Raw genomic sequence first — 20828 nt, forward strand, 5'->3', positions numbered from 1 at the left:
CCTGGCACAAAATGGACATTTAATAAATTCTTGTTGATTGATTGAGAGGGAAAGGGACACAGCCGAGGCATCTCAGCTAATTAAATGGTTCACCACAAATAGAAGCTAGATCTTCTGCCAGTAGTTATCCCCTACAGTATTCAGTTTGTAACTGCAATTCTTCCTTCCTTCCTGTGAAAGATATTATAGAATCCTTAGCAATGATTATTAGAACTGAAAATGATCTTAATAATTTGAAGAAAATAGCAACAACAGAGTCAGACTATTGGGCTCCACCCCTATTTGAATCTAAGGTACTTGTTCATGTGGTAATTATTTGCTTTGAGAATAGAAATTTGTTCATGGAGTGCCTTGCCACAGTGCATAGGAATGGGTTTATCTAAGAAGATGGGAGAACTTTAAAATGAAGAAGGGGTGAGTTTGTGCTAGTATAGGGGGGAAATTGAGACTAGAGAACCATTTTGAAGAGATAAACAAAGCAGAGATATTATTGAAATGATGTGATTGGATATTAGACAGGGCTGTTCCAGAATTTGATTTTCTGTTCTGGCTGGAAAAACCATCTCTCAGAAAGTCCTGCATTAACATTTTTTTAAACCCATGGGCCTTACTTACTTCACCCTCCTCTCCCTTTTTTCTCCCATCAGCCCCCCATTCCTTCTCTTCCTCCTCCACCTTCTCTTCCTCATCTTCCTCCTCTTGGGACCTAGTTAAGTTTAGTCTGCTTGATCCTTTTTATGAAACTCCTCATCATTGTGGGAAGTGTGGGTGCTTTCATCATGATTGTGACTATAGCCAGAGTGGAGGTTGTCCTTCCTGGAAAGCCTTCTGAAGGGCACACCCTGCTGGATAGCCTCCTTCACAATCCTTCCACTTCCTTCCCTGCTCTGCCCCATTTGCCTTGACTGGCCTGAGATCTGGACACTATGTGTTGAAGGAAAAAGCCATGTTAGGATGAGTAAACAGAATTGCAACATGTAGGAGCCAGGAGGCAGTCCTTCTCCCACCCTGATTTCTCAGCATTTGTTGGATTTTTATTAGAGCATGGAATTGATTTGTAAGAGTTCTGACTTTTGTGATAAGAAAAAGTTATAAAGGATCCAGAGAGAGCAACCAGAATGATGAAGAGGGTAAGTCAGAGATTCTGTGAGAAAACATTATGGCGATAAGAATTGTTTCCATGGCTCTGTGTTGTCTTTTCCCTGTACCTGGAATGTACTTTCTCCTCACCACCATCTCTTAGGATCTTTTATTTCCTTTAAAAGACACTTTATAGGGCAGTGAGGTGGCACAATGGATAGAGCCCTGAAGTCAGGAGACATTTAACATTTCCTGGCTGTGTGACCCTGGGCAAGTCACTTAACCCCAATTGCCTCAGAAAAAAAAAGAGCCACCTTATGTATGAAACCTTCCTTGATTCCCCATAAGCAATTGTTCTGCTTTGTATTTTTTTTTTTAACACACACACATGGATAGAATCCATGCCTTTCATTGATAAATGTAATTTCAAATTTTGTACCTGTAGCACTCCTCTGTAGTAGGTATTTAATAAATGTTTATTAATTGTTTTCTCAGCCTAGAAAAATTAAAACTAAGAGAGTAAATTTTCAAGAATATGAAGGGAAAGCAGACCCCACACAGAGAATCACTACTTATATTGTATATTGTATCAAATTTGGATGATACTATAATACCTCAAATGTATTTCTTTGACTTGCTACTGTGTCTGAAATATGTACCAACAAAGTAACTCCTTGGGTTAGACTTCTGACTCTAATAGTTCATCATTTAGCATTAATTGAGGGATTTAGATGTAGATTTAGAGATTTAGAGATACCAAAAAAAAAAAAAAAAAGACCAAAGAGAGTCCCTAAACAATGTATGCTGGAATCAGTTTCAGATAGTCAACTTGATAGTTAAACTTGACAAGAACATCAAAAAGTCATCTATATAGATATGTTAGCTGAATTTACCTGGATTGGAAAAAGGACCATGGGTTAACAAAAATGTCAGTGCAGGCCTTTCTGAAATGTTTCAAATTCTATCTGATGAAGGACTTCTGATAATATCAATTTAATAATAGCTCCACTTTGTTTATTTATCTTTCATCTCTCAAATATGATCTTCTACTCCCCATTTTTCTCCTACATTTGCACAAACCAATTCCTTCTGATAAGATCATCAAACAAAATAGTAAATAGTGAAAAGAGAAGAGGGACCAGGATAGAGCCTATGCCAATAGTTAATGGGAGTGACTTGGATGCAAAATTGTGAAAGAGGCAGAGAAAGAATGGTCGCAGAAGGAGAAGAAGAATCAGGAGAGAGTAGTATCATAAAAACCAAGAAAGAAGAATATTAAGGAAAAGGAGGAGATAGATAATATCAAAAGCTGAAAAGGTCAACAACAATGAGAACTGAGAAAAGGCCATTGGATTTGACAACTAGAAAATAATAGGTCACTTTGGAGAAAACAGTCAAATAATAAAGCCAGACTGCAGAGTTAAGAAAAGATTGAGTGGAAAAGAAGCAGAGATAACAAGTGTTGACAGCCTACTCTTAAAATATGTTATTTAGAAAAAAGAAGGAGTCAGGACACATTTTTCCCAGTAACACCTCAGCATGAATTAATTTTCAATTTCATCAACACCTTAAAATGTAATAAATAAAAAGTCAGACATTGGGAAAAAAGGACCTATGTGAATTTTGATATAGTGGTAGAGTTTTAAAAGACTTGAAGCATGAGTCAAGACTCACGGGAGACAAGAATATATAGACCATTATAGATAGAGGTATGTCCTGGAATAATGAAAAGAGCTCCAATTTTGAAGAGGGGATTTGAATCCCTGCTCTTCTATTGGCTATCTTTATAACCATGACAAAATCACTAAACCTTTCTAACCTTTGACTTATTTATAAAATGTAAAAAGGAAAAAAGGATTGGACTAGATGAAGGTCCCTTCCAGCTTTAAATTAATTATTCTATGGATCCTCTGGGCATCTAGGTGGTACAGAGAATAGAGCACAGAACCTGAAGTTAGGAAGACCTGAGTTCAAATTTTACTTAAGATATGTATTAACTGTATGACTGTGGGCAAGTCGCTTTATTTTGTTTGCCTCAGTTTCTCATCTATAAAATGATCTGGAGAAGGAAATAGCAAGCCACTTCAGTATTGTTGCCAAGAAAACTCCAAATAGGATCATGAGATGTGTAAAATAACTAAACAACAACAACAAAGTAAGTGGGCATAGGATTTCTGAAAATAAATGTTTTTTATTTCACAATTGTGGCTAAGGTAGACTCAGGTGGTTGTAAATTACTCTTATTCATAGAATCATGACTCAATTTCCAAAGATACACTTAATACATATAATTTAATACAATTGGCTTTAGGAAATAATATAAGTTATAGAATAAGGAAAAAGAAGAAAGAGCAGGAGGGGGAGGTGCCAACTAAACTAGGTGAAAAGGACGAAGAATCAGATAAGAATGGAGTTAAGTAAAATTCTGAGTTTAATACTTCACAAGGGGAGCATTCCCCCTCCCCTGACCTACTTCCCTCAATTAACCCTTTGTGGGTGGAGGGAGGAGGAGGGGGAGAGGCAGTGACAAAACAGAATCACCTATTAAACAGCCTATAACAAGATTATAAAAAGCACTGGTCAAGGCAAAAAATGAAGAACAGGATGTATCTGATTTTATAAATGCATACCCTGAGATTGAAGAGCTTCATATCAAAAAAGAGAAGATATACTCCTTTTGATCTGGAAAAAATTAAGGATCTGAAAAAGGGTTGCACTCTTTATGGGGTTACATTGTCTTATGTTAAGATGTTACTAGATAATTTGTCTTATTAAATCCTAACCCAGAGTGATTGGAAATCCATAGCAAGGACATGTTTAGAACCTGGACAAAACTTGTATCAGAGTATCATGAATTATGTAGGATTCAAGCCAGATGCAATAGGCAAACAGGAGTTAATGTACAAATAACTTTTGACCAACTAGCTGGTGAAGGTCAGTATGAAGAGATTGTGGCTGCTGCAACAAAAACTTGGGGTTCTCTCCCAGAAAAAGATGAAGGTAAAGCCTTCACAAAAAATAGAGCAAGGTCCCAATGAACCCTTTGCAGATTTTGTGGGATGTTTGCAAACAGCTGTCACAAGAACCATTGGAGAAAATGCAGCTACAGAAATAATGACCAGATATCTGGCTAAGGAAAAGGCCAATGAGGTTTGCAGAAGAATTATATGGGGACTACACAAAGATGCTTCTTTAGAGGAGATCATAAGATGCTGTGCCACAGTGGGCACAAATGTTTATTATACCCAGACTATGATGAACATGGGAAGACAGGGTCTCTATTGGCAAGGGACTTCTAGAGAAACTCATTGATGTTTTCAGTGTGGAAAGATAGGACATCTGAGAGCCCAGTGTAGATTTAGAGAAAAGAGTGAGAAGACAGGGTGAGAGAAGACCTGAAACCCTAGATCCAAAATGCCACAAGGGCTTCCACTGGGCCTCAGAATGTAAATCGACCCAGGAAAATGAGAGGCAGGGCCCAGCTCCAAGACCTTAATCAAAAGATAAGTGGGGCATGATGGCAGCTGAGGTTACACCTTTAGAAGCACAATACTCTGATGTGATCAATGAGCAGAAAAACAATCAAATAGAGAAAGGGATGACAATTGGGGAAAATACAGGCTTTTTAACCCAACAGAATGGCAGTGTCCAGTGCAAGCAGCTCCAATGTAATTGCCAGGTAATGAAGAGAGATCTAGAAAGTGGTAAATAGAAGGGAATTAGATAGGTTAACTTCTTGGGAGAAAGGGTTTGCTTGTATTCCTACAGATGGAGAAGGAAACAGATGTAGAAGAAAACAGATGGGTGGCAATGAACACTTGGAGAGAGACAGAAAAGGAGAAAAACCTCAAAACAAAGGAGAAGATCTAAGAAATATCTGACACTGAAAGAGCATGGCTGATAATGAGACTGCTGCAGGACTTAAAAACTAGCAGGAATCATTGGATTCTCTAACACAAGATGAGACTATTGCAGGACTTCAAAGCTTACAGGAATTATTGGATACCTGGCACATGAACTAATGGACAATAGATTTCTTTTGGACTATTTCTAGGACTTATGGACCTGTATAATTCCTCATGTTGATTCATGTTATTTGTTACATCACTACTAGCCTGTGTTATGTTATTATGTGCTTATGTAATTTATGTAATTATGTGTAATACTTCCCATATTGATGGATTTATGTATACCTGTTTTAAGAATGAGCCCCTTCAGAAACTCGCTAATCTGATTTGATTTCCCATTTTCTTTGGTGTTTTCATTTCCCTTCCTGAGAAGTCAGGTAGGGTGTGACCACCTTCTTTTTATGGTGTTTTCACTCCTTTTCTGAGCAATCAGGGAAGACGTGATCACCTTCTTTTTTGGGGGTTCTCACCTCCTTGAGAAGTCAGGGAGGTTATGACTACCTTATGTTCTAAATCAAAAGAAAGCGGGAGATATTATGGTCCAGAACTTGAAACAAGGTGCTAAGTCATTGGAATTGATAGAGACAATACTTATGTACTTAGTTCACACCTTTAAGAGAATTCACATATTAGAGTTCACACCTTTAGAGAGCATATATGAGCTAGGAGTCTCAACTAGGATTGACTTTGGGAGATTCACAAGTCAGAAACCCACAATCCCACTCTCAGAGGTGGAGTCAGATTCATTCCATTTTCCACCTTTGTGCTGGCTTTGGATTCAGAGGGAGATAGAGGCAGAAGCTGGAAGAGACAAAGGACTAGTGGCAAGAGCTCTCAGAACCAAGGAGAGTGATAGGCCTTTAAGATAGTTAACAGGGCTATTTTGAAGGAGACAATAAAGGATCTGAACTTTTAACTCCTGGCTGAATTTGAGATGATTATTGAACTGAATTGAAACTAAGGCTGCCCATTGCTGCTATTGGGCTTATATCCCAAAGAAATACTAAAGAGTGGAAAGGGACCTGTGTGTGCCAAAATGTTTGTGGCAGCTCTTTTTGTTGTAGCTAGAAACTGGAAGATGAATGGATGTCCATCAATTGGAGAATGGTTGGATAAATTATGGTATATGAAGGTTATGGAATATTATTGCTCTGTAAGAAATGACCAGCAGGAGGAATACAGAGAGGCTTGGAGAGACTTACATCAACTGATGCTGAGTGAAATGAATAGAACCAGAAGATCGCTGTACACTTCAATGCTGTATGAAGATGTATTCTGATGGAAGTGGATATCTTCAACATAAAGAAGATCCAACTCACTTCCAGTTGATCAATGATGGACAGAAATAACTACACCCAGAGAAGGAACACTGGGAAGTGAATGTAAATTGCTAGCACTACTGTCTATCTACCCAGGTTACTTATACCTTCGGAATCTAATACTTAATGTGCAACAAGAAAATGGTATTTACACACATATATTGTATCTAGGTTATATTGTAACACATGTAAAATGTATGGGATTGCCTGTCATCGGGGGGAGGGAGTGGAGGGACAGAGGGGATAATTTGGAAAAAATGAATACAAGGAATAATATTATAAAAAATTACTCATGTATATATACTGTGGGAAAAATTCTAAATAAAAAAAAAAAGAAACTAAGGCTGCCTCTATAAGCTCCCCAAGAAACCTGCTCCCAGAGAAGATTATAATTTAGAGAAGAACACTACAGAATCATATTATTTGAAAGGGGAAAGGGAACTCCTTTGCCAAGCAAATTCAGTCCAACTATGAAAGAAAACCTTAAAATATGTATTAAGTGGTCCTTTAGCCTCTACTTATATATCTTCGAGGGAAAACTGACCACTACTCCAGACAGCCCATTTCACTTTTAATTGGCTAAAATTGTTCAAAAGTTTTCCTGAGATTAGCTTAAACTGACATTTTTGCAACTTCTATACATTTCTTCCAGTTCTTCTCTCTAGGACCAAACAGTGAAAAAAAAAAATAATCTTATCCATCCTCTGCAAGTTCCTTCTCTAGACTAAATGTAGTCACTTTCTTCAATAGATCCTCTTATTTCCTGGCCTCAAGACTCTTCACCAATTTGATTGCCCTACTGTGAGCTCTTTCTTAGTCATATCTTACTTAAACCATGGAACCCAGGACCGAACTCAATGTTCCTGATGAAATCTGATGAGGTAGGAATGTAATAGAAACTCGGCCCCTATTCATACAGCATCATTTTGAATTAATTGTTGTTTGTTTTTTGGCTGCTACATCATATAGATGCTTATCCATATTGAACTTTCAGTCCACTAAATCACTAGAATTTTTAAAAAATTACCATCAATCTATTCACATTTCCCTTACTCCGCTATACTTAATGAAGTTAATTTTTATAGGCAAGTATAATATTTAATATTTATTCACTTTGAATATCATTTCATTAGATTTATTTCAATACTCTCTTAGGGATCTTTTTGGATCATTGTCATCCAATTTGTTAGCTATCTTTCCCAGCTTTATGTCTTTTGCAGATTTGATGTAATATCATCTATGTCCTTATCCAAATCAGTGATGAAATTGTTCTCTTGGCCTGTTTCCCATCTCTGAAAGAATAGGGTTAGATTAAATATCTCTAAAACCTTTTCTGCCCTTAAGATTCTAAGATTACCTACTGACTATGAAATGAGAACAAAGAAAAAAGTCAAGAGATTTAAATAGGACATTAGAGAAAACTTTATAACTGAAAACTTTCAGATACTAAATAAATTTCCTTAGGAAATATCTAGAGATTTCAAGTACAAAATGCTTTAGCTGTAATTTATCTTAAGGCTGAATGATGAAAAGATCAATCTTGAAGTCTCATTCAAGTTTGCTAATTCAGCATCAATAAAAACATGTAAAGACTCATTCTAGCTGCCTGTGATATTGGCTCTATCAGGAAATATGAACATTTAAGTATTATCTGTAATAATAACATCTTATGGCAACCAGTTACTACTATAAATCAAATGTTAATTTTTAACTTCAAACTTCCTCTGTAATTGTTCAGTTTTCCAAAAACCTGCACCCATTCCCCTTCCCTTCATTCCCTTACCTTTACCCACCCTATTCTATATTGATTAATTCTATCTGCTTACTGCTTTGAATTCCTGCTTTTTATTTTGCCTTTTAATATAGAGTCATGAGGTCATATTTTGGAACTAATAGTTTCCAAACAGTTATTACATGTAATCATCTCATGGTTATAGAATTAGAAGAAACTTCAAGAAGTTATTTGTCCCATCACTGAAAGATCATAGATTTAGAGTTTTAAGATCTCTTAGTGATAGTCAGATCTAACTATCTAGTTTTACAGATGAGGAAACTGAGGTAGGTTAAATGATCTCTCCAGAGTTTGTTACTAAGGCTGAATATAAACAAAGATCTTTATGAGTCCAAATTATCTTCTTTGCTCTGCTTCTTACCCAGGCAAGCCAACTCTTAAAGAACAATTGCCAAAGAACAAAGGCCAACTCATTTAACTGACATTTATTTCTTTTTTCAACTTAAAACACAAGTATTTTAACATAAGTTATTCATGGATAAGAATGGGCATTTGTAATTAGTAATAACAAGTGACATTTGTATCATATTTTATACATGTAAATGTTTTCATAAGCATGCTTTTGAGGAGACAATATGACTTCTTTATTTCTCTTCTATATGCATTTTTTTTTTTGCTGAGGCAATTGGGGTTAAGTGACTTGCCCAGAGTCATACAGCAAGGCTAGGAAGTGTTAAGTGTCTGAGGTCAGATTTGAACTCAGGTCCTTCTGACTTCAGGGCTGGTGTTCTATCCACTGCACCACCTAGCTGCCCCTTCTATATGCATTATTACACAGACAACTTGACCAAATCTTTTCTTCAATTGGGGGTACAGGTTTCTTATGAATATAATGTAGCTGATTTTGGAACCTACAAGAAAAACCCCTATTCCCACTTCTTGCTATCTTCCAGTCTAGCCTACTTTAAGGTAATGAGTATTTCTAGCACCTTAAGAAGAAAAAAAAATAAAGAGGAAGTACTGACAAAGTTCAGACTAAATGTTTTGTGTGGACCAAATATGGAATAGAAGAAAAGTTACAATGGTTCATCAAATGGAAGAATGATAGTGACTGAAGAATGGATCTATCATATATTAAGTCCTGGTAATAATAAGTCTGCTTTCTCCATAGAGGCAAAATAGTCAACCTTCCATTTTCTATGTGAGAAGGAAGATGGAAGTCTTTTTTTTTTTAAACTCTAAGGGCTTAGAAGCAGAATGTGATAGAAAAGTTTAATGTGATATAATTTAATATGAAAAGAATGGTACAGCATCAGTAGCTAGATATGTATTTTAAGATATGTATTAGCTGTATTAGCTATATGACCGTGGGCAAGTCATTTCACTCTGTTTTCCTCAGAACCTTAATCCATCCCAAGTCCTATGGTTACATCTTGAATCATAATGGAAAGCTGAGTATTTTTGCTGTTTCTTTTGATTCTTTAGATCCCTAGATTTGGAATTAGGAAGAAATGAGTTTAAATCCCATCACAAACACTTACTGGCTATATGATCCTGAACAAATCACTTATCCAGTTTATGCCTCCGTTTTCTCATCTGTAAAAATAAGGGGGTTGACTGCTTGCTTGTTAAAGTTTCTTCAAGCTTTTAAAATCCGTAATTTTATGATCATAAGGAGAGAAATGGCTTCTACAGTGGAAAAAAATAATTGAACAAGGACATCAAAGACCTAAGATCTATCGATAGCTCAGCCACCAAGAAGACATATGGTCTTTATAGTCAAACTCGTTGACTTAACATTCCAGAGGCCCAGTTTCCTCAAATGTAAAAATGGGCATAATCTTAACTATCCTCATTACTTAAAATCATTTTTTAAATTAAATTATACATTATACAAATGTGGTAATAAGCATTTAATTATTATCTTGCTTAATATTCACAACAACTCTGGGAGGTATGTCAAAATTTAACTGGTCCAGTGGCAACACAGACATCAATAGCAGAGGATTTCTAGTGTCCTATACCAGTGTTTGGGACTTTGAAATATAAAGGATAGGGGGCAGCTAGGGGGCAGCTAGGTGGTGCAGTGGATAGAGCACCAGCCTTGAATTCAGGAGGACCAAAGTTCAAATCTGGTCTCAGACACTTAACACTTCCTAGCTGTGTTACCCTGGGCAAGTCACTTAACCCCAGCCTCAGGGGAAAAAAAAAGAAAGAAAAGAAATATAAAGGATGATGATTATTATTTCTATTATTTATTACTATAACACAGTTCCCTAATATAATATGTCATATCATGATTTCAATGATATAGACTTGGTAAAGATAAAGAATCAAGGAATGAATATGAATTAGCCTTTGAGTAATCACAGAGCATTGTTATAACTGCTTCCAACACAATGCATTCTGAAAGCTTCCCTAACATGGAGACATAGAAATTACACTCACAGCATTTCCATTTTCAAGCCATGTGATAGTAGGAACTGGAATGCCTGTTGCAGTACAGCGTAGGGTCACTACAGAGCCAAAGGTGACATTGTGGGATTCAGGAGCCCGCAGAATTCTGGCAAACACTGTTAAGGAGATAGAGAAACCATATGACTATTCTGAAAGTACATCTTCAACCAAAATTCCAAGGAATGAGTTGCATGCTTCTAAAAAAAAAAACAAAAAAAAAAAAACAAAAAAAAACAAATCCCAGTATTCACAAGTTGCAACAGGAAGATAGGTAACATGGGAATAAGATCATGACTACTGAAGAAAGAACAAATACAAACAATTCAGAATTGAAGACAGGTAAAGCAGGAGAAAATAACTCCTATTCCTTGCCCCAGCTGAACTTTTGGCTTCATTGAGATTTCTTCCATGATGTCAGTGGTAATGTTACTTCTAACCAAATAATATGACTTAAGTTCAGTATGTAACAGAGAAACTGAGGCCCATAGAGATGAATGACTTGCCCAAGTTCATAGAACTATTTAATAGTGAAGCTGGGACTAGAATTGAGGTCTACTGATGCCCAGTTCAGTGCTATTTTTGTACTTCTAAACTATTCATTGATGTTTTGGCAGGACCTCCTCTTAGACTGCTGATCCAACCCAAACTTCTATTATAGGTCTGAAGTCTCCAGAAAGTGGTTGCTCTGACTCTATTGGGATCTAACAGTGACTATATGGGAGTGGACTTCCAGTGTTATAGTACTTTTTGCTGTATGGAAAAGTGAAAAAAACTAAAACCTAACTACAACAAAGATGATATGGTAGGAATAGTTGGGACAAAACATGCTCGCCCAAAAGTCTGGGATATATTGTCCTCAACATGGATTTGTGTGCAGAATGGAATTAAATTTAGCTTTTGATGTACTTATGTAAGATTCAAGTGTGACAAAGGAGTAATATAACTCCTGGAAATTTCTGGCCTGAATGTCCTTTCTTCATTTCAAAGATAATATTCTTATCCAGTCATACTTCTCAAAGCTATTTCCCTCTTCACATTACTTTATTTCTGGATCTATTTGGCCTCTGGGTGACAATCTATTTTCCTTGATGCACCTTCCAATATTGGTCAAGTTTCTTTAATGACACAGTCACTTATGGGAGGGTAATAGAAGAGAGAAACTTTTTTTTATCTATCCAAGGGTGTTTCTTTCCCAATGAACTGGAATTATTAACTCTCAAACTTGGATTGACCAACATAGGACTGAGCTCATCCCTGGACTATCATTTTTATAAACTGGTCTAATGTTGTGTCTGAGTCTTTTGGCCAATCATAAACTATTTTGATTTGTTATGTCATCTGATCAAAATACCATAATCCTTTCAAGCTGATTTGCAGCTTTTGATAGTCATTTTTTTGCCCAATTTTCTACTGTGTTATTGTCATTAGTAGATGCAAAAAAAGTGACAAAGAACTGACAGCCATTTCAATTTTTAAACTTTGGTTTAATTGTGTCACCACAGACATATAGTTTGTTCTCTAGCAACTGATATTCTGATAATCTTTGTATTTAACTATGTTTTTCCTTTTTACTAGGGCATCTAAAGTCTTTCCAACTTGATATAGCTTACCAGAAATTATGTTGCCCTGGCCTTCCAGAATATAAGATTATCTCCATAGCACAATAAGTATGATTCCTGTGATATCTAGGTCACTATCTTTTCTAAAAGGCCAGCATCTCTGTCTGTGTGTGTGTGTGTGTGTGTGTGTGTGTGTGTGTGCGTGCATCTGTTTCTGTCTCTTTCTTAGCAACTAGGTATGTAGAGTGTCTATAATTTTAACAGAATATCTAAATTCAAATACAACCTCAAAATACTTCTCAGTTCTGTGACCTTGGGTAAGTCATTTGACCTCAGGCTTCCTTAGTTTCCTCTTCCATTAAACTGGGATAATAAGATCACCTGCCTTCCAGGCTTGTAGCAAGGATCAAATGAGATAATATTTGTAAAGCACTTAGTACAATGCCTGGCACATAATAGATACTGCAATGTCATTTTATTAGTCCTATATTATTGCTATCATTATATGTTAAAAATCTTTTGTTAAGCATATCTTTTGCTGTTATATAGGCATATCTATGAGGTGGCAGCAATAGGTTATTATAATGAATCTCAGAGAGCTTGCTCCTAAATCAGAAAGATGTGGATTCAATATCACTTCTGGCACCTATGGGCCGTGTGATGTTGAACAAGTTACAAAGGAGGTACCAACCTCTTCTCTGAGATTTTTCTCATGTCAATGAAATCATAAGTCCAGTTCCTACCCCAATTATATAGATATGTGTATATAAACAATAGGCTTTATCTTGATAAAGTATACTATTTCAGTGAAAACAGTTAATAACAATATTTATATAGCACTTGCTGTGTACCAGGTATTAAGCTAAGCTCTTTACAATTATTACTTCATTTGAACTTTCCAATAATCCTGCAAGGTGTTACTATTATCTCCATTATAGTTTTAAAAATAAGGAAGAGGAGGAAAGAAAATAAACAATAACATTTTCCCCAAGCCTTGTTTTGCTAAAGATTTCAGTAACTCATTATACCATGGTTCTTCTCAGCTAATAATGAGTGGCTTTTGGTCTAGGTTATAAGAAGCAACATGTAGGTTATACATATAGAGAAATAGAGATAAAATGTATTTGAAACTTTAGGAGAGACCCTTAGTGAATACAATTTCAAGCAATGAGTTACATAATGAATGCTTATGAAACTTGTTTCCATATTTTTGACTCATTCAGGTGAAAGCTGAGTGAAAATCAATGCCAAGTTGTTCTTTGTGGCAATTCTCATTCTGAAGCAGTTTTTCTCAATCTTGTATTTGTGATTATATTATATACATACATACATATATGTATATGCATATATATATAAACCTTATAGCATCATGAAATTGGTTGGCCCCATATTTAATTATGTTATATTAATTAGAATGAATGTTTGGAGATTTATTCTTCAAGATTTTCATGAGAGTTTTTTTGAGATAATTAAAGACACTCTGAGAGGTTTCAAAACCAGTGTTGGGAATTACCATCTAATATTTCTCCCCAGGGAAGTTAGCCTACCAAATACCTTTAGCCAAACTTGAAACTTCCCTTCCAACTTGTGTGGGATTTATATGCACATATTGATTCAATTTTTATATTACCTTGCATTTCCAGAGTTCCTGGCACCAAACATTATTTCTGCTGACCTGGATTTTTCTTGAGTACTCTTAACTTCCAAGTAGCAAATTATTTCATCAAGCAGTCAGTAGAATAACACCGTATTAAATCATTGGTATTTTCCCATAAACAGTAAAGCACTTAGTGCCAGGAACAAAGGAAATACTCCTCAGGAATAAGTTTCCTATCAACATATCCCTTTCAGAGTGGTTCTTCAGAACAACAGATGCAAGATAATTCAGAAAGATTTTGAATTAAAGAAAAAGTAGGGTAGAAAGAACAAATACCTTTAGTATCTTGTTCAGGTTCGCTTTCTTCTATTATTAAAAAAGAAATAAAACAAAAATCAAGTTACAAAAACAATTCAGGTCTTTAGGGGTACAGGAGCCCAAATTTATTACAAGAATGTTCACTAATATTTTACTGCTTGGATGAACTGAGAAGATCCAGAGAAATCACCTTGTAACAAGGAAACCTTTGTCTGAAAATCTCCTCCTACAAGATTGATTAAAGCATTCCTTCTTCCTCTTTTCAAAAGGGAAATTAATGTGGTCAGAGAGAAATTTTTCCAAATTAAACCATTTAATCAATTATAATTCTGAATGGCACTGCCTTTTGCTGGAGGTGCTTGTCCAACAATAATGATATATTCTTTTATCTACCCACTTCATTGAATTCCTTATAGTAAGTATTTCATAGTTTATGCTTGTTCTCAAAGGTGACAATGATCTTATTCCTATTTTGATAGTTTTCTTCATTTCTTAGCTCAGCTTCTCATTTTACATGACCTATCCATAAACTCAGCAATGCTAAATTGGTGTTCTCAAAGATCATTTCTATGGCAATAGGCTGATGTTGTGATAAACACTTTGTTAGGGGGTTTCTGTAGAGTAAAGCACAAATTACTAACACCAATTCTCAACATTCCTGGGGGGAGAAAGAGAGAGAAGGGGGATGGGGGAGGGGTGCAGGAGGGAGGAGGATGGAGAGGGAGAGGGAGAAAAAATGGAAGAGGGATGTGTGAAAGATAGAAAGAGAGGGAGAGAGGGAGAAAGAGAGAGGAAGAGGGAGGGAAGGAGGGAGGGAGAGAATTTTTTTTTTCAAATCAGTCCTCACTGGGAAAGTTCTTAAGGAGGGGCAATGACAAAGAACAAAATTGGCAGTTATGGGTAGTAAGTTGAAATTTTTAAAAACTTTCTTACCAAAACCCAATTTATTAACTTTATGGATCCTTAATATATATCGAAGGATCAGTTTTAGTCCCAACAAATGTCTTTATTCTAAAGGCTTGTAAACCTAGGGTTTACCTGAAGTCATTGATAACCAAATTATCAATGTCCATTTCTGAGAATACTGATGAAATAATAATGTTTAATTTGGAAATTTCAATGAATCTGAAAACTCATGTGTCTGGGAACTCTGTCAGTGTAAATGGCAATCTATTTGTACCTTTTTTGTTTTTTAATCTTGTCTATATCCTTTCACAAAACAACCACACAAGATCTATCTATAAGATTAATAGCCATTTTTCCAGACTAAAAAAGAAATTTTTTGGTTGCCAGGGCAACACTTGGCAGTCCATCTGCAATCCTTTTCTGTTTTTAATGACGCTTCTATCTCTGATTCAAGTCAACTTTCTAGTTGATGTTTTCACAAGTTTTGATGCAGAAGTTATCATTGATAAAATGATATAATCTGTTCAAATCCATGATATAATTTTCTATTGTACTTGGGTCCCCAGAAATTTTGATTTTTGTAAAACTATGATGTTCCATAATTTATAGTTGTATAGCATTGTGGGGAGATCATTGGCACTTGAAAAAAAAGAGACAACTGGGTAGTACTATTCCCAAAGTGATCCAGACCAGTTTTTATTTCCTCATCAATGGTGGGTCCAACTCATTGTCACTTACAATTCCCAGACTATATATATATATATATATATATATATATATATATATATATATATATATATATATGTATGTATATATATATGTACTGATGGACTAACTTTGTGCATTTTTCATTTAACTGAAGGCCAAGAATGATACTATATATGTGTGTATATATGTGTGTGTGTGTGTGTACATTTATACAAATGCGTATATGTGTGTGTCTGTCTATATATTTACATCTACATAGATGCATCTATATCTATTAATCTATATTTTTTTGTTCAGTCATTTATGAATGGTATAGTTCTGCAGTGGCATCTATCACGGAATTTCATGTGATATACATAAATGAGAGATATCTTGTTGGAAGATAGCTTTTAGAATTGTTTTGCACTATAGAATCAAATGCTTTTTTTGAAAAAAATTAAGAAATCTTGTATTCTCTAGTTCTCTATTTGTGTGTTTGAAAACATACTCTGCTGTAAAAAGGTTGTTGTTGTTTTTAAATGAAAGCTTGTTTGATTCTCTCTGATATTAAAGATATTGATGTCTGTGATGGCTATTCTCACTTAGATCATATAGAGATGGGGAAAGAATACAGATATATTAATAGTTCATAATCTTTTTGATTGCCATTTTGAGGGTTTGAGAACAATAATATCAATTGGTTTTTTTCCCATTCTTTGGCATATACTAATATCATAAGTATCTTATTTGAGATTTTGAAAATTAATCTTAAATTAAGATGAAAGCCTTCAATGTAGACTTTTTTTCTGTGTTTATTCAAGTCCAAAAAAGATTTTCTCAAACTGTACTGTTATATCTAATGTTTCCTAAATTTATCTTCTGTAGTGTCAATTCTATTTCCTTATATAGCACAGCAGATATTAAGGTATTAAGGTCCCTGTGATGGAAATAGATGACTTTAGAAATGATAAATTGGCCCTCTTAATATAATATGGCTTAATTTGTTTTCATGTTAAGGTCTTATAATCTCTCAGAATGGTATCCTTATCTACTATATCTCCTTATCTGGCAAGGAGCTCAAATGTGGTTGAGGTGATTTCTGGGTTTCTTTGGCTTCCTCATTGTAGGGAAGAATCAATAATCTTTACTGAGAAATTATTATAATCATGGTCAATGTTTGCATCAATTTCTCATTTTTCAAATTTAGCTATTAATTAAAATAACTTGATTAGGAATTATTTATTATAGTTACACATAATAAGTTCTCTTTTTTTTAGCCTTTCTTCTAACTTGGGTTATAAGATAATTCAGAAAGATTTTGAATTAAAGAAAAAGAAGGGTAGAAAGAACAAATACCTTTAGTATCTTGTTCAGATTCGCTCTCTTCTATTATTAAAAAGAAAATAAAACAAAAATCAAGTTATAAAAACAACTTGGTATTGAATTTAATGTTTGCTCTAAAAGTGAAGATGTATATTTGTCTAATTTTGAAATGTCCCTTATTCAAAAATTAGTTATTTCTTCTTGAGTTATACTCAACTTCATTTGGGGGGATATTATTTAATGGTTAAGTTGTCTCTTTTTAAAATTATACATATGTAGATGTTATAAATTATATTTTATTATATATTACCGATGTGTTAGGCTTTTAGGTAAACTCCAATCCCTTACTCTCATTCATACTTCATTCCAACTTGCTATCTTTCCTAGTGCCCACTTTTGCATTCAAGTCACTGAATACCAAGATATACAGGTTTAGGGAACTCATTCATTTGCAGCAGATGTTGGCTTATAAAAAGTAAATATCATCATTAACACCATGAGAAGAAATGACCAGTGTGCCATGAAATATTTTTTGAAATTTTCCTTCAAATAGGCATGTGATAAAAACAGGCTTTCAAACGTCTATACTTATCTCCCATTTTTCTTTTTACATGAAGCTTCTTTTATCTTCTGGTTTCATTTATAATGAGAATCTCAATACAGACTAGTTCAGTTTTTCAATAATCTATTAAGTAATTGGTCTATGGACAAAATTCTTGTACTTAGAGCAGCATGAATTATATTAATGTTTGTAGGCTGAAAAGTGTGATGCAGATGATTTGCCTCAAATATTCAATTTTGAACTTTAATCGAATCTTTCAGATCTCTTGTTTTGTTGGCATTGCCTCAGGAACCCTATCTTGTATCCACACTGAGATGAGGCACAGGAATGGAGTTTTGGAGGAGGTGCAAACTTTTATATCATAAAAAGTCTTAATTATTCCCTTATAGATGCTGAATGGAGAGTCAGTAGACTCAAATTTGAGTATGTCTTTCCCACTGGGTAAGCCACTGAATGTCTCCCTCTCATTCAGATCTTTTTTTTTTAACACTCCTTATGATGGGGAGCTTACTCATTAATTTTAGAAATAGTCAATTTCTTGTTTGAAAAGTTCTAATTGTTAAAATGATCTTGAAATATAGCAAAAGGGAATAACACAGACACAAATATGCCAGGCCCTACAAAAACTATAGTGGCTCTATTCACGTTCCAGTCAAGATATGGCTTGTGTCATATAAAGGTGAGTGACTTTACCAGTGGAATGGAATATTTTTCAGCATCTATATACTTGGAAAAACCTTTGCTCATGGCCCTGGTAGTTTGCCATGTTTGCTCTTTGAGAACTAGCTTAGCTAAACACAGAGAGGTCTGTTAGAGATTTGGCCACCAAAGATTTTTTGGTTAATTTTTTTGGCCTTTTGGATAAAAATATGAAATAGTTTTTTTACAGTCTCTTTCAATGGTAGAAACAGTATAATAATTTGATAAGAATCAATTAGATAACATAGAAATATGAACTTAATTGTTGCTGCTTTTGGTATATGACCTTTGTCCAGGAACCAACCAGCTAAAACATTCCTGGAAGAACCAAACCACATCTATATTGATTTTTCATTATAAATGAGACAAAATAGGATAGCTCACCAGTATTCCTCTGAGAGATGACTACAGAAGTTGGCAGATGTGTTTTCATAATGCATCCAAAAGCAACACAAAACATCATTTCATGAGATACTTGTATAAAAAGACCACCATGAAAATAATTGCAGCTTGTGTACCAGAATCAAGTAAAGGATGTTGAAACAGAATAATCCTGTTCTTGCAATTAAGGCAATATATATCTTTATTGTTGCTGTCTTCAGTGTAAGGGTAGGCACCTGAGAGAAAGATGGAAAATCAAATCGGGAAATATGGCTCACAAAAAGAAAATAAAAAGAGCCAAAAGTGTTGTGGATTTCTCAAAATCCTCACATTGCAGGGATATGTTGAATCCCAGCTCAGATTGGCTCACAATAGCTGATTATTAATTTTCAGTGTGAAAATTTATATCTTAGAAATCAACAAATGCCATAAGTCAAGGCTTGATTTCTTGTTTTCCTGATTGAGTAGACAAAGTAGTGAATAAAATGTTAATAATAGAGATAAAACTTTAAAGTATCTTGTGCATATTTTTTTTTTGCTTTGAGAGCCAATTGTTAAATATTTATTTTTAACACATTTTTTATGGATACCTTCTTTAAGAGAGATCTGGAAGGTACTTGATATGGTTAATACTTAATGATGTCACAAATTTTAAAAAATGACAACAGAGAGAAAATCATTAGATATATGTAGTCAAAAGTCATTTCAGAATTGGCTGCCTGTAAGTAGTTAGAATAACTATTTAAGGCAGGAATAAAGGGAAATAAGAAAAAGAATGAAATTGGTATAAAGTTTATGTGATTTCAACAGCTACAATAGATAAATTTAAATAAGCAACCAACACTGAAAAGTTGAAAATGGATTAAAATAAGGCTATTGATTTTAACATTGATCATTTTTTGAAAAGTTCAACCTATATAAAATGGTTGCCATAGATAGTATGCTAAAAGAACCAGAAACTACCTTAGTTAGGTAACAATGAGTATTATTGCCCAATGGAGAGATGTAACCACAGGCAACCCTGGTTTTGAGTACAAGCATATTTGCAAAACAGAAGATTATTTGTAAATGTAGAGGATGCTTTCACAGGATTTTGAACAATAAACAGATATAAATGAGAACTGTCTGGGACATTTCAATATTTATTATCATTGGTGATTTTAACTACCAATTTGGTCCTTATTACACTATAGGGCCTCTTCAGTGAGATATAAACTTATTTTAAAAGATTTGATCAACAATTTCCCTTAGAAAAAGAAAGTAGAAGAATTTAGAATTAATTATGAAATTTAGCTGGAAACAGTCTACTGAATTACACCACACTACATCACTCCACATACTATAGATTTTAAACAGATGCTACAATTTTATAGTGAATGAGACCCAGAACTTCAGCAAGAGGAAGAGACTGTCTAAGTGTATCTATTATAGAGGACTGACTTATGGAAAGGTATAGGAGGAACTGAACAGAGTGAGAAAGTTGCAACCTTCAATACCATAGGAAACTCCCACACCCATGGGATCACAGTTCCATCTAAATATTCAAATAACTATTATGTAGAATAAATGCAATCATTACTTAAGTGAACTTAAAATGCTAAAGTAAGTCAGAGGAATGGAAAGGAGAGCCAGAGAAGCGAACTAGATCTTGAAGAGTTTTGCCATTTTTCCCTGTGTAGGAGCATAGTAGGAATGGGGAATGGTAAGAGTAAAGGCTGAAAGATGTGGGATGAGTGTAAGAAATAACTAATACTTTGACTGGAGTGTAATGCCAGATAGGCTAAAAAAACAGGTTAAGAATGATCTTCAATGATAGATTAAGGAATTTGTACTTTATTCTGCATGAAATAAAGAGGTTTAGAAAGTTTCCAACAAAGAAATGGTAGAGGTGTGCAAAAAGTTGATTAATTAGGCATTTATATGAAGTATACACCATTTTATAGTTGCTGTGACCATTCTAGGGCCAAATTTAATGTGTAGTGATGCATGTGAATAATTCTCTTAGGGGGAAACATGCAGTGGTTAATTCAAAATTTATATGAGCAATTTTTCTCCATCTGGTTAGGTTAACACACACAAAATGCACAATTATTCTGGGCTAGTTCATCCCACTTCAAACAACAGAGGATCACTACATTGCAGCATAACTTAATATGAACACCATTTCCCCATAATAGATTGCCATCCAGACCTTGAATAACTAGTACAGATGCCGGCCACTATAATAGAACAAAATGTATAATCGATGACCATAGATGGGATAGTTGAAATTATTTTGTCCTTTCTATTTTGAATTAATG

At 34.7% G+C, this 20828-nt stretch overlaps 1 protein-coding gene across 1 annotated transcript in view; it reads right to left on the reverse strand.

The window, feature by feature from the left end:
- MUSK (muscle associated receptor tyrosine kinase) overlaps positions 1–20828 on the reverse strand; it is a 211357-nt gene that overhangs the window by 71187 nt on the left and 119342 nt on the right. The window contains exons 7-8 of the mRNA XM_074287325.1: positions 13989–14018; positions 10488–10612 (exon numbers count right to left, since the gene is read on the reverse strand). Coding sequence (XP_074143426.1) covers positions 10488–10612; positions 13989–14018 — 155 coding nt within the window. The remainder of the gene's footprint in view (positions 1–10487; positions 10613–13988; positions 14019–20828) is intronic.

The sequence above is a fragment of the Sminthopsis crassicaudata genome, chromosome 1 (genome assembly GCF_048593235.1).
Source record: "Sminthopsis crassicaudata isolate SCR6 chromosome 1, ASM4859323v1, whole genome shotgun sequence".
NCBI classification, from domain to species: domain Eukaryota; kingdom Metazoa; phylum Chordata; class Mammalia; order Dasyuromorphia; family Dasyuridae; genus Sminthopsis; species Sminthopsis crassicaudata.